General features: G+C 36.2%; 2 protein-coding genes across 4 annotated transcripts; one reads left to right on the forward strand and one right to left on the reverse strand.

Annotated features, from left to right (window-relative positions):
- Window positions 1-424: 424 nt before the first annotated feature.
- On the forward strand, window positions 425-6,113 carry LOC147285238 (O-fucosyltransferase 31-like). Its single transcript, XM_086243759.1, has 10 exons — window positions 425-695; window positions 804-866; window positions 973-1,057; window positions 1,167-1,225; window positions 1,413-1,501; window positions 1,602-1,805; window positions 2,512-2,779; window positions 4,543-4,770; window positions 5,187-5,384; window positions 5,628-6,113. Exons 1-10 carry the CDS (start codon window positions 561-563, stop codon window positions 5,835-5,837), a joined length of 1,539 nt encoding a protein of 512 aa, XP_086099885.1. The 5' UTR covers window positions 425-560; the 3' UTR covers window positions 5,838-6,113.
- Window positions 6,114-6,338: 225 nt separating this feature from the next.
- Window positions 6,339-13,018, reverse strand: LOC147285239 (mechanosensitive ion channel protein 3, chloroplastic-like). 3 transcript variants are annotated; one of them, XM_086242927.1, is made up of 14 exons: window positions 12,848-13,018; window positions 12,328-12,493; window positions 12,143-12,202; window positions 11,675-11,826; window positions 11,321-11,444; window positions 11,129-11,226; window positions 10,879-10,992; window positions 10,430-10,490; window positions 9,866-10,015; window positions 9,587-9,697; window positions 9,202-9,369; window positions 8,980-9,093; window positions 8,228-8,284; window positions 6,339-7,518 (listed from the first exon to the last, which is right to left on the reverse strand). In XM_086242927.1, the coding sequence occupies exons 2-14, from the start codon at window positions 12,403-12,405 to the stop codon at window positions 6,679-6,681; spliced, it is 2,127 nt and encodes a 708-aa protein (XP_086099053.1). In that variant the 5' UTR covers window positions 12,406-12,493; window positions 12,848-13,018; the 3' UTR covers window positions 6,339-6,678. The 3 variants fall into 3 exon arrangements, with proteins under 3 accessions (XP_086099053.1, XP_086099052.1, XP_086099054.1); XM_086242926.1 differs by having other exon boundaries at window positions 11,675-11,832; window positions 12,848-13,017; XM_086242928.1 differs by lacking the exon at window positions 12,848-13,018 and having other exon boundaries at window positions 11,675-11,832; window positions 12,324-12,493.

Below are 13,018 nucleotides of genomic sequence, written 5' to 3' on the forward strand. Positions count from 1 at the left end.
TCTAGAAATCTTATATAATTTTGCATTTCTTGGATTGGGATTTTTAGAAACTAATGATGAGAATGAAAATGATGTTATTGGAACGCTAACATTGTGTTTAGATGGAGAAATTAAATTTGGTTCTTTATTAAAAGGCATAATTTGAGAGATGATTATCTCCAATTTCCTTACTTGATAAGTTGATATCATCATATATTCATATCACTAAAAAGAAATGTGAAAACAAAATGTAAGATTTGTAAAGTTATAAATTCTAATTTAAATTTCACCTAAATAGCCAAATAGGTGTTATTTTCAAAATTACCGTGCTCAGAAGTCAAAACTCCCAGAAGTGAAAAGTAACACCCGCTTCAATCTCCCGCGGTTTCATCCAATGAGGACGTCCATACCATAACGTCCATACACCCTTCCCTTGATTTCCGTCAAAATCAGATCCGATTCAGAGTGCTATTTCTCTGCAACCTCCATTAACGACAGTGAGCTTCTCTGCTGCTCTTCCTACACAACTAAACTGCAATCAATGTGAAGCTTAGGGTTTCCAATCAAACTCAAACAGACCAATGAAGCTCCACAAAGACTACTACGGGCACAACTACCCGAGAGCCGCTCTAGCTGGGCTTCTGGTGGTCCTCTTTCCGGTCTTCTTGCCCGATCTCTTCGGCCCATTGGGCCGTGCCTCTCCTTCCATCTTCTCCGTAAGTCCCTTCTTTCGAACCAGTCTCATAGTTTTGAAGCTGTTAATGGAAATTCTTGGTTCTTTTTAATATAGCAATAAAAACTAAGGGAATGAGTACACAATGCAGGAGTGGAATGCTCCAAAGCCCATGCATTCGCGTCTTCTAGAGGCGGCTTTACTACGCCAACCTGTTGGGTCCTTTTTCTCCTCTCAATTTGTTATTTGCTTTAAGAATTGGTATAAACACTTGCTCTAATTGCATACATTTATATGTGTATACTTTGAGTTTTGTTTAGTCTGTTGAGCAAAAGAGCAAGCTTTGGTCTCCGTTGGCCAACCAAAGATGGAAACATTGTCTTGAAGAACCTAAAAGTGTATCATGTGAGTGCTTATCCTTTGGTTAGAAGGTGTTTTTTCTTTTCTTTTTTAAGTAAAGTGAATTGATTGTTATCTGATATACTTCCATTCATTTTCTTAATGTCACCGTTAGGGTCTTCTGGTTATATTCAGGTGTTCCTTGATGGAGGCTTGAACCAGCAGAAAATGGGGGTGAGTTTTAAAATTTTATGAGGAATTTCTTGCTGAAGCAATGCATTTTATAAAAAATGAGGTTACACAAGAATGCCCATTTACTTGATTTTATTACTTCTTGTGATAATGAAGCCAATTGGATGTCTAAAATTAGATTGTCTAATTAACTTTATTTGGTTCTTTATTAAAAAAAAAAAAAAAAAAGATTTGTGATGCAGTTGCTGTTGCTAAAATCTTGAATGCAACTCTGGTTTTACCACACCTTGAAGTTAATCCTGTGTGGCAAGATTCGAGGTATATCGTGAGTGCGCTAACTTGGAATCTTTTCTAGATTTTTCTTTATTTCTATCGAAAGTGGAGCCATTGATATGAAACTTCATGTGTGCTTTTGCAGTTCCTTTGAGGAAATTTTTGATGTGGATCACTTTATTGAAGTCCTACGTGATGAAATTTCTGTAGTTAAACATCTGCCTAGTGAATTTTATTGGAGCACTAGGGAGTATTATGCTACCGGCATACGACCTACTAGAATTAAAACAGCGCCTGTCCATGCTTCTGCTGAGTGGTATCTGGAAAATGTCTTGCCCATAATGCAGAGGTCAGTAAATGCTTTGACCCTTTCTTACTTGAGAGTTAAAGTTCTTGCTTGAATTTTTCTGGAGCCTGTTCTTGCAGTTTTCTGTTTTTGAATGTTAAGTTAGCACCATATACTCTTTTCCACATGATATGTCTGTCCTTAAAGCTATATCCCCGCCCATATTACTATTTCCAAAAAAGGAGGGACTGGGGACAGCAATTATATGTAATCTGCTATTATTCATGTCATTAACTGGATCACACAGAGTTTCATTTCTTAAAATAATGATTCAGTATATGTAGCACATTGGCAGAAATCACTTGTTGTACAAGGAATATTTTGGAATAATAATTATGATGCTAGGGACATGGTTTTGGGAAATAGGTTATTTGGTTAATGTGTGTAGCACATATAGTTAGTAGTGCTCCGCAAAAATACTTCTGTCTTTACCAGTCAAGCCACCTTATTTTCAAGCTACATTATATTATAGCATCTCTACTTTTGGAATTTTAATATTTTATTTGTATCTAGTTTTAAGCCGAAAATATCCGTTGGGTTTATTTTCAAGTATCTTCATTTTCTTTGGGGTCTGAGGTATCTTCCCTTTGTATAACTTGAGCTACCAACCTTCAGTTTATGCATATGTTTACTATTATAGTTTGCCTTTTAGGAACTAATTTTTTCAAAAGTATATCTTGATGACTCAGAAGGTTTTTCATTGATACAGTTATGGAGTTGCTGCTATTTCCCCATTCTCTCATCGTTTGACTTTCAACAACTTGCCTGAAAACGTCCAGCGCCTACGTTGTAAAGTCAACTTTCAAGCTTTAGCCTTTGTTCCTCATATCAGGGAATTGGGAGAAACCCTTGTTAATCGTCTCCGCTACCCTCCTATTAGAAACAAAGACGCAAGGACTGACTCACAGGAGGGGACAAATGAAATTGAGAAACACGGAGCGGGGAAGTTTGTTGTTTTACATCTTCGCTTTGATAAAGTATGTTCCTCATCTGCTTTAGATAATCTGGAGAACCATGGAATGTTTCATTCTGTAATCTTTTTGGAGTCTTTGAGCCAGTGTCAGTTTTTTGAAATATATGCTGGCCAAAATTATGTTTTGAAGAATCATAAAGTTTTTTTTTAAGGACCCTAAATACATCTAAGTATACCTCATAGTTGAGAGATGGAGCAAGGTAAGGGAGAGCTTGAGAGTCTGAAAGGTAAGGGAGATTTGGGATATCGGGAGGTGGAAGAAAGTATGAGAGCTGGAGTTACATTTGGCTAGGAATTTTACAATAGAACAAAAGGTATTCATTCTTGAGGTCGATGAGGAATCACAGGAAGGAGCAATCAAAATCATAGAGAGAAATAGACTAAAGAATTATTTATAGTAGTTATGATAGTAGACTTGGGTTGTGCTTCATGGATCAAGTTGTGTCTTTCGGATGCAGCAATGACAAGTAACCAAAGCGGATATTCAACCAATACATAGGAATTTCATATCATGTGTATAGTGAAATTTAGCAATAAGAATGGTACTGTTATAGGCGTTTTTACGTGGGGGCAGGTTTCATGAGGAGCATTATTATTCCTTAAGGAGGAAGAAATAACAGGTTCCAAATGATGTCAAGTATTATGATGTCGAAATTGGAAGCTATGCAAGATTCTTTCTAGAAGGATCATTTACAACTTTTACGAAATGGAAACCAATGTTTAATTCAATTTGAAGTAACATATCTTGTTGGGGTGAGTGGCTTGGAATTGAAGTGTTTCCATTTTTCCTTTTTGGAAAAAAGAAATTTTCAAGCAGATTGGGGAGCTTGGTGCAATTTTTTGGAGGTGGATATTCTCAGTCAAGCTTGTTTGAGGCAAGGATTACAATGGAAAAACAGAGACTAGCTTTATTTCAGGAGCATTGGAGATCGAGTGTAATGGAGTTAAATTCAATGTAAAAATTAAAGTTTGGAACAGTCTACTTAGGGAAGCTAATTTGTTGTGGGTGATACCAGATTCATGAATATTTGTTTTTATTGAGAAGCATTGCACTTTTTGGTGGGGGAGGAAACCAAAAGTCTTGTGGAATTGTAGTGTGTTGGTTGTCTTTTGGGTGATGTAGATGGAGCGAAATACAAAGTTTTGTGAAAATTGGTGGGGAGGAAGTGGGATTTTTGTGGTTACAGTTCACTTTTGGGCTTCAATTTTTTTCTAAATTTTGGTTATACCTCTCTTCTTTACTCATGTGGATTCTTAGGCTGTTGTTTATTTTAGGTCTCTTACAATGTTAATTAGTTATATTGTTTGATGCAGTTGAATGTTTATGGTAGCTGGATGTTAAAGGCCTTGTATGCGTATTCAGTGGACAGCTTGTTTACTGTGTTTGTTCCTGCTTTATATCATAATAATAAAATTCATTTGGTTCTCATAAAGAAATATCCTAATTACATCTTAGAAAGTACCTGTTTTGGTGCATTGGTACATACAAAAGCTGGCAAGACAGCTTTTTGTTAGGGTCTTAGGCATACCAAATCATTATACCAGAATGGTTCCATTCTACAGCCATCATTTTAGACCATTGAATATGCTTTCATTATTCTGGAAACTGAAATTTTGGATGTCCTAAGTGCTCAATCAAACTTTGTTGATAAATGTATATTATCCTTGGAGAATCTTATAAATTTACTTCTCACTTAGTTGCAGTTAAACAGTTTGGTTTTTGTCAAGTATTCCTCATATCCTATTTGCCTGCATATACTCATACAGGATATGGCTGCTCACTCTGCCTGTGATTTTGGTGGTGGTAAAGCTGAGAAACTCGCGCTTGCAAAATATCGGCAAGTAATTTGGCAGGGAAGGGTCATAAAATCTCAGTTCACAGATGAGGAGTTGAGAAATCAGGGGCGTTGCCCTTTGACTCCTGAAGAGATTGGATTGCTTCTAGCAGCTTTGGGCTTTGACAACAGTACCCGGCTCTATCTAGCTTCACACAAGGTTTGTCTTGAGTAAAAGAAGAATTTTTATGCTGTTTCTTAGGGCCTGGGAGATAAGGGCCTGTTTGGTAACAGTTTTGGTTTTGGTTTTTTTTCTTATATGTAAATTAAAAATAGAGAACAAGTGAAGAAATATGACAAAGGAAAGGAGAGAAAATATATAAATGGTTTATAAAAACTAAAAACAGATTTACATAGGTTTACTTTTAGGTATTCTCCTTTCTTTCCCCTCTCATTTTTCATCTCCCTCTCCTTTCTTTCATAACTTTCCCTTTGTCTCTTAAGAAAACAAAAATGTTACCATATGGGTCTTTAGTGTTTCATATGATTCCTTGTGTTCATTCTTAGTAAGGGTTGAAATTGTGTCTTAAATTGGGATTTGAAATCGGATGAATAGTTCTATTTTCATCTTTGCAGGTTTATGGGGGAGAAGCAAGGATCTCAACTTTGAGGCAATTATTTCCACTAATGGAAGATAAGAAGAGCCTTGCCTCTGCAGAGGAAAGGGACAAGGTTGAAGGCAAGGCTTCTCTGTTAGCTGCAGTTGACTATTATGTGAGCATGCTAAGTGACATCTTCATTTCTGCTTCTCCAGGAAATATGCACAATGCACTGGTAAGAATATCAAGTTCAATAGTCGGTAAACGATTGTCCCGTTTGTCTTCTTTACAATGGTGGGGAAAAATCAGATTATGTACATCACCAAATATTAAGTTTTAGTGAAATATAGTGAAAATAAGTAATGCCCTAAATAGCCTGTCATTCCTATATATAAACATCTGGTATTTCAGTAGATGTATTATTTCCTTAAAAAGAAATCAAGTTTCTGAGTAGACAGCATCAAATTTGTATCATCAGGTGGGTCATCGGGCTTACATGAAATTGAAGACTATTAGACCAAGCATGACATTGTTGGGCAAGCTTTTCGTGAATAAGAGCCTGGAGTGGTCAGAGTTCCAAGATGCAGTTGTGGATGGCCATAAAAATAGACAAGGGCAGATCAAGTTGAGAAAGGAGGTGCAGTCTATATATACATATCCTGCTCCTGATTGCATGTGTCAAGCTTAGTTGAAATCATGTGTTTTTACTTTGTGGTTAATCATAATTGGCAAGTAGCTTTTTGTAGGTTAGTTTTGGAATTATCCAGTCTCATTATTGTATAGGCTTTCATCTGAGCTCATTATTGTATAGCCTTTCATCTGAGCTCATTATTGTATAGCCTGCTTTGAAGTTTGAATGTATTGATGCCTGAAGGACAAGATCAGATTCTCACCAGCGGAAGACACTAACTGTTTCATATGAACATAGTGATTTTTTGCTTTAATCCAAGATGTTTGTTTCGTATTGATGCATTTAATTCAAAGTGCTGTATCTTTTCATTAAGGTAGTGAAATTTTTGCTTTTCATAATCTTCAATTTGTTTATATTTTCTTGAAATAATTTTTAAAATAATAATAATAATAATAACTGTTAAGAGTGTTGACATCCAATTTTACCTTGAAGTTACGTTCTAACTCTGGAAGTTTTTATTTATAATTTGAAAACATTCTCCGAAATATTTTTTGAAGGTCATGCAAAGGCCATTCTGTAATTAACTTTGAAGGAATCTGTAAACAATGAAATGTTCAGGATAAAAGCCAAATTTGCAATGGCACATCAACAGCATATGCATTCATTGGCTTCCTTCATCCACTTTTTTTTTTTTTCCCTTTGATCTTTACATTTTGTAGATGCGGGAAACTAGTTGTTTCAGATCCATAAATTTCTATTTCGACAAATTATGAAGCAATCATGGAAGACAATGTACTGCCAACTTCAAAAACTCAGCAGCAAACATTGCTACACAACTTCACTCAGTAGCCTTCTTGGTCATGCTATTCACTTATATGACTCTAGGAACTGCAGTCATTTAACCCTCTTTCACATCCGTGCCAACAGGAGGAGATCCACTACCATTACGACGGGCAGTGAATTCTTTTGATTCTGCAGAAGGAGATGGGGCCATATCTTCCTCAATTGGAAGTGTTCGCTTTGAGCCCTCTAGAGCAACACCAAGAATAATATTCTCTTCTAAGGGAGGTCTGGCTATTGATGGTGATGCAACAGGTTTCTTCTCACCATCTTGCTTTGCCTGTAAAGTGGTCAAAGGAATATCTGTGTTTTCAGAACTAGTCTCAGGCGAACCAACAGGGGGCTTCTTAGACGTCACCTTTTTTGGAGACACGTCTTTGGAATCAACTCCTGTTGTCTCCTTCCCTGCATATCTTGTACTCTCATTCTTGGACTGCAGCATTTCGGAGTTGTTTCGGACTGAACCATCAGATGCTGAATTCCGGGTTTGGGGTTCAGATGTTGGCATCTCTGGAGTCTTGGAGTTTGTGCTCAAGCTAGAACTTGAAGTTGCTGCAACCTTATCGTCAGTTTGTACATGAGTTAATGTTGGCCCTGCTTTAGTATCTTCCTTGGAGTCAGATGTTGAGGCTGCTTCAGCCTGGACATGCTTGTCTCCATTTGTACGAGTTGAACGAGTTGAAGACTTGCTTTTGTCATCACCACTGATTTTATAAGATGGTTCAATAAGTAGATATGGACGATTTGCGCCTGCCCTAGAACGAGCAAAAATGGTGTCAGAAAATGGCACATCATCCAAGTCAGCTTCACTGTATATTTTCTGAACTGTGCGGATGGGTGTGGCAAGCCTGGCATGATGATGACTGACAACTCGGAGAAGATCCAAGAGTATTGCCTCCTGTTTTATTTCATTAGAAGATTTTACATGAGATAATATTCAACCTTCACCCAGAGGCTATAATGGACATTGAGAAAGTAAACAGTATTGTTATATCCATAAACAACAACTATATAATTCAGGCATACAGGTAGACGCTTGGAAACCTTTAAAACTAATAAAACAATGAAAATTATACAATCCACATCCAAGGTCTGGTTAACAAGGTAAAACTTATTCTTTGAGTTACTTGTGAACTAATCCTCAAATGAAAATGGGTGTTTGTGGGAACACCACTTCGCAACTACAAATCTAAGTTGCTCAACTTTTCCATCCAATGAAAAAGGAAATGCCAAGAAAAGATAAATCATCTTGTTGAACCTCTATTGCAAAATATCCCTTGAAACGTTCATCAAGAACCAATGTATTTGAAAAGAAGAGCAAAAAAAGAACAGTCAGAACATCCACACAAGGTTATGGAATTACCATTGTACTAAATAAATCTCAGCATGGAGTCTCATGAATCATGTTACTGGAACCAGTATGGAAATAAATGGCAGAACTAGAAAGCACCAAGCTAGTGAGTACTAAAGAACAGATTACCAAACATTTATTATTACTCAGCATCAATAGATTCCTAAAATTTGTATTGGCATTCAAAGTTGATATAAATTTTCTACTATTTTGGATTCACGATTGCATAAAGCTTCTTCAAATAAAGTAGTCTTACCTTCACGCAGAGATACTCCTCAAAATGAGATGTCTTCACAAAGCAAGAGACCAAAATCTGTAACAAAATTGGACTGCTTAGAAGATATTACGCTTGAAATATGAACCATTAAATAAATACATTTTTAGAAAAAAAAAAAATTGAAAAGATAAAACTGATCTAATTTTTGTTTAGGTGAGCAATCTAATTTTGTCTAGGCCTTCTTATTGGGGCCTTTGGGTGTGAATAAGTGGTTTATCTTATTTCTCTTAAGAAATCTTAGTTTTTTTATTGTTAATGCTCAAAGTTTTTTTATTATCCCGATGTTAGCAAATTTGTGATGGAATGCTAATGAGGATTTCTATAAAATCCACTAATCCAGAACTGCTGATGACTTGTTAAACCTCTAGCGGTGTTTGTGTAACAACCCTTTTAGTTATTGTTAATGCTCATGGTTAATTTTGTCATTTACAGGTTTTCTTATGTTGATGTCAACAAATTCTAATGGAAAACTAACAGAGGGTTTAATTTGCAACCACTTAAAAACCTTAGTATCATAGGTGTTTCTGTAAATTCCAAAAGTGCAGGTCTAAGTGAAAAAGCACTAAGCCTCAGGGGAAATTTGTGTAATTAACCCTTTAAAGTAAAGCAACTTATTACGTTTTGAAAGAGAAGGTAAAGCAATCATATGATGGGGGAAGGAGAAGAAATATGACTTGTTTTGAATTTAAAATAATAATAATAACTTCAAATTGCCGACATAAAAGCCTTACCATAAGAGCCTGATTTTCTGCATTTATATCGTCCAGAAAAACTCTTCTATGCAACCTTTGCTGCTCTACTTGAGGATTTTTGGCCAAAACCTTGCGCATGTCAGCTACAATAGTCTGAAGACAGCAAAGGAATGACTCAGATTCTGATATGAGATGATAGAAGAATCGCAAAGTCCATGGAGCACAAGTTTAACAAGCCAGTGAAATGAAGTTACTACTCACATTAATTTTATTGACATCCAAGTGACTGATGGCTAGGTGGGTCTTGATGCGCCAATGAGTCTTCTGGCTAAGATTCCTCACAACATTTACAGTGAACTTGTGGTTTGGAATGTGAACTGCTTCACGATCATCACCTCTTATAATTGTTGGTGACCACCAACCCACATGCTGGTACAGTATAACAAATTTGTCAAAAAAAAACAAAACAAAAACTGGTCTGGATAAAAATTCAATTCCAGTATTTGTTTTGTAGAAGGAACCAAATGGTTATAGCCCTCTTATGTTTAAGGTGGATGCAGTGAAAGGTATTCATGCCTATACGTTTATGTTTTTCCCACTAACCACTGTTCCATTTTATGGGGTATTAATAAAGATATGTACAAACCTCGACAGTACCAGATACTTCATAGCCTTCAATCTTACTCTGAATCCATTCATTAACAACAAATGGCCGTGTGGCATGGATCATTACACTTGAAAGGAAGTTTGTGAATATCTGAGTTCAAAAAATAAATTAAGTGCACGTAGTCAACAAAAGCCGAAAAGAAACTACATTTCTTAATAGCATTTGAACAAAGTATACACATGGATAATCCAGAATTTGCTATGATCAAGAAACTGCAGCTGTTTCAAATTACAATATCAGGGGAAGAAAGATCTGCACCTCACGACCTGCAAGGGTGAGCAATACTGTGCCAAGACCCCCAGCCGTTAGCCATTTCTGGGTTGAAAATCCCAGCAACTCCATAAACAATGATACTGCAGCAACCCAAACTGCAGTATAAACAGCCTTGCCAGCAAAATTGAAGCCCATCTGCCCAAGCAAGAGAGCACTATTATGCAAAGAGAAAATGATCTTATACTTTATAAGTACCCTCAGGAATATCGCTAAATTGCTATATCATCACATACTAACCCACAATAGAGAAACTTGATTGGAAAGAGGAAAACTATGCTACAATCTTATTCAAAGAGGCCAAAAGAAGTAGTAAATAAGCTAATCTAGACTAGGTACATTTCATCAACACTTTTATCAAGATTGGTCATCTTAAATTTATTTAATTTATTTTCATGAGCTCTGATGGCATTACATTCTCAGTGTTGCTCAAAAAAAGAAGAAGTAGATTTTTCCAGCACAAGTATAAAGCCAAAAGAATGCATTCAAAGTGATAAAACATGACAAGGAATTAAAGGAAGTTGTCTACTGAAAAAAGTAACAAAAACATACATTCCTTGTATCACTTGGGTCACTTGTCTCTGCAAAGAACTTCTGTGCTTGTTGATTCAAGCTGCAAAGAAAAAAGTATGACAATAAAAAGTAACATTTTAAACCCCAAAACCAGAGCCACCACAATAACAAAGTAAGATAATGCATTGAAAAAATTATTCTAGAACCAATGAAGGCCAAAAAGAAGAAAAGAGCATAGCACCAAAGAAAAAAAAATGTGCTAACAAAAGAAATTAACCATGTATTGGCAGAAGAACTAAACTTGTTGAAACCAGGCATTTGGGTCATTCTCAGTGTTCAAATTACTTTTAACAAGTATAACAAGTCACTTGACTACTTTTTAAAGAAACAAATATCAAAATTCTATTCATCACAGGCTAGTATAGTAGTTGACCAACAGAATGATGAAACAAATTTCTTAAAGACAACACTAGCAGCACTACGCTCACCTTGACAAACAATAGGCAAATGCCAGCACTGTTGATAATGATTGTACAAAATTAATAAGTCGCTGCTTGACAGCCTGGCTAGCTTCTGAAGGTAGGACTACCGGATCCAATGCTCTGAAATAAAACTTTCTGTAGTTAGTGCAGATAAATGGCTGGAAACAAATGTCCAATAAGGTCAAGTGAACTGTAACATAATTTTTCATTCCCTGAAGTCATTTGAATTTAATTTCTTTGTAATGTAGAAGTAAACCTGCATATAAGTGTTGCTCCAATCCAGAGCAGCAAAGGCAGGAGGTAAGAGGTCATAACATAGTGTGACCTACTTTTCTTCCAGCTACTATCAGTTCGCTGCAGAGAATTGACCGAACAATTAATCAACTCAATTAGATAATCAAACACTGTCTAAAGGAAAGCTGTGGTAGAAGAATAAAAAATTATATACTTGAAGAAATATAATCCTGCCCAGACGCAATAGGGGCCCAAGACCACAAACAGCAAAAGCAATGATAGCAACTGCAGGTATCAATTTAAGTAAAACAGGGCTTCCACGCAAAGCATCATACGACCTGCATGATATGTTAACATATAAATTCCTTTAGTTACCGAACCTTTATATACTGATGAGAGAGAAAAATAGGATGAAGTTGATGAAGTGACTTTAGCACAATTTGATAAGAGCAACCCCTTGTCCAAATAAATGGAAGGGAAGTGCATATATATGCACTTATGCGGTGTGTGCAGTTGTCTAATGTGAGAGAGAGAGTCTAAGAATCCAAAAGGGAACACAGTGGCGAACCTTGTCAAAACTACAGCAGCAGATTTCAGAATGGGAACCCCATTTCCTCCACCTGGTATTAAAACAGATCTGCACAAGAAAACATTACATCTGGAAGATACTGGACCTATTGGGCCACGTACACTGCTTAAAAGGTGGAGACTACAGGCACCCTGTCGCTGACAATCAAATGTAAAATAAAAAATAAAAAAATTCATGGTCTCAGACTCTATTTAGAAAACCCCCTCAAGTTACACACACACACAGAGCAAGCATGCATCATATGCTACACTAGAAGCACAAGGAATGGTGGGCAAATTTTTAAAGCACTAGAGCGCGCACAACAATGCCATTCAAGGAAAGCAGAAAAATTAAACAAACCCAGAAATCCAGTGACAATCACGTACAAGAAATCACACCAAATCATATACCAGCAATTATTTAAAAAAATAAATAAAGCATAGAACTCTGAACCCATGAAAACCATACCAAGCCATGTGAGGGAAGATTGATGCTAACCATATGTACTCGACCCTTTCCTGTAACACACTGAAATAAAAATAAATAAATAAATAAACAAATTCAATCCAATTCAATTAAAAGCCAGAAGAAAAAAATGTAAACTCTTAAGCAAGAACACAATATGCAAAAGACTACAAAGAAATCTCACATACAGCATGTGGATTGTGGCATCCATGACTATTGTAACTTCTCCATTCATAAAACAATCGCATAGAACTAGTTTGTGGCATGGTTGATTCTCAAACTGAAGCAGAGCTTCGACTTGGCGCACAGTATCGTAATGCAGTTCAAAATCAGATTACCAAATACGTACAGCACCTGTCAAAGTTGAACTTCAAATTCTCAGTTCATATTGAAATTACCAAAAAAAAAAAAAAAAAAGCTTACAATTGAAGCAGCCAAATGATTTTTGCACTACTTAGTTCACCTCTTTTTTTCTTTAACTAAATAAATACAGAAAATATTGGGTTTCAATTTCTCTGCACCTGGGCTAAGTACAAGTTAAAAAAAACAAAAACAAAAACCAAATAATAATTCCGAGTACTGCTTGAGTTGCGTAAAATCAGAGAAACCAAAATTTTGAAAACTAAAAAAAATAATAATAATAACTAGAAAATTCTACGAACAAAAATTAGCAAATAAATAATTTTTTTTTAGTATTACTACTATAACCTGATGAAGTGAAGTAGAGGATAATTTCCCGAATTCTCTGAAACTTTCTTGTAATGGAAACTAGTTTTGAGAGGGGAGGTGTGGGAAGCCCAAAACGGGTGGCCTACCGCTAACTTGCGCCGAGAGTACACAGTTTCACGCTGACAACGTGGTCAAATCTAATTGCAGCGT

The sequence above is a fragment of the Dryas octopetala genome, chromosome 5, assembly GCF_963921425.1.
Source record: "Dryas octopetala chromosome 5, drDryOcto1.1, whole genome shotgun sequence".
Taxonomy (NCBI): domain Eukaryota; kingdom Viridiplantae; phylum Streptophyta; class Magnoliopsida; order Rosales; family Rosaceae; genus Dryas; species Dryas octopetala.

Bases quoted from the DNA above. Each gene is read 5' to 3' on its own strand.
- LOC147285239 (XM_086242926.1), bottom strand. From the start codon at position 12,405: ATGCCACAAACTAGTTCTATGCGATTGTTTTATGAATGGAGAAGTTAC. The intron at 11,227-11,320 runs GTATATAATTTT...AATTCTCTGCAG, and splicing joins GCAGGATTATATTTCTTCAA to CGAACTGATAGTAGCTGGAA. The intron at 7,519-8,227 runs GTAAGACTACTT...GAAATAAAACAG, and splicing joins AGGAGTATCTCTGCGTGAAG to GAGGCAATACTCTTGGATCT.
- LOC147285238 (XM_086243759.1), top strand. From the start codon at position 561: ATGAAGCTCCACAAAGACTACTACGGGCACAACTACCCGAGAGCCGCT. The intron at 1,226-1,412 runs GTGAGTTTTAAA...AAAAAAAAAAAG, and splicing joins TGAACCAGCAGAAAATGGGG to ATTTGTGATGCAGTTGCTGT. The intron at 1,502-1,601 runs GTATATCGTGAG...GTGCTTTTGCAG, and splicing joins CCTGTGTGGCAAGATTCGAG to TTCCTTTGAGGAAATTTTTG.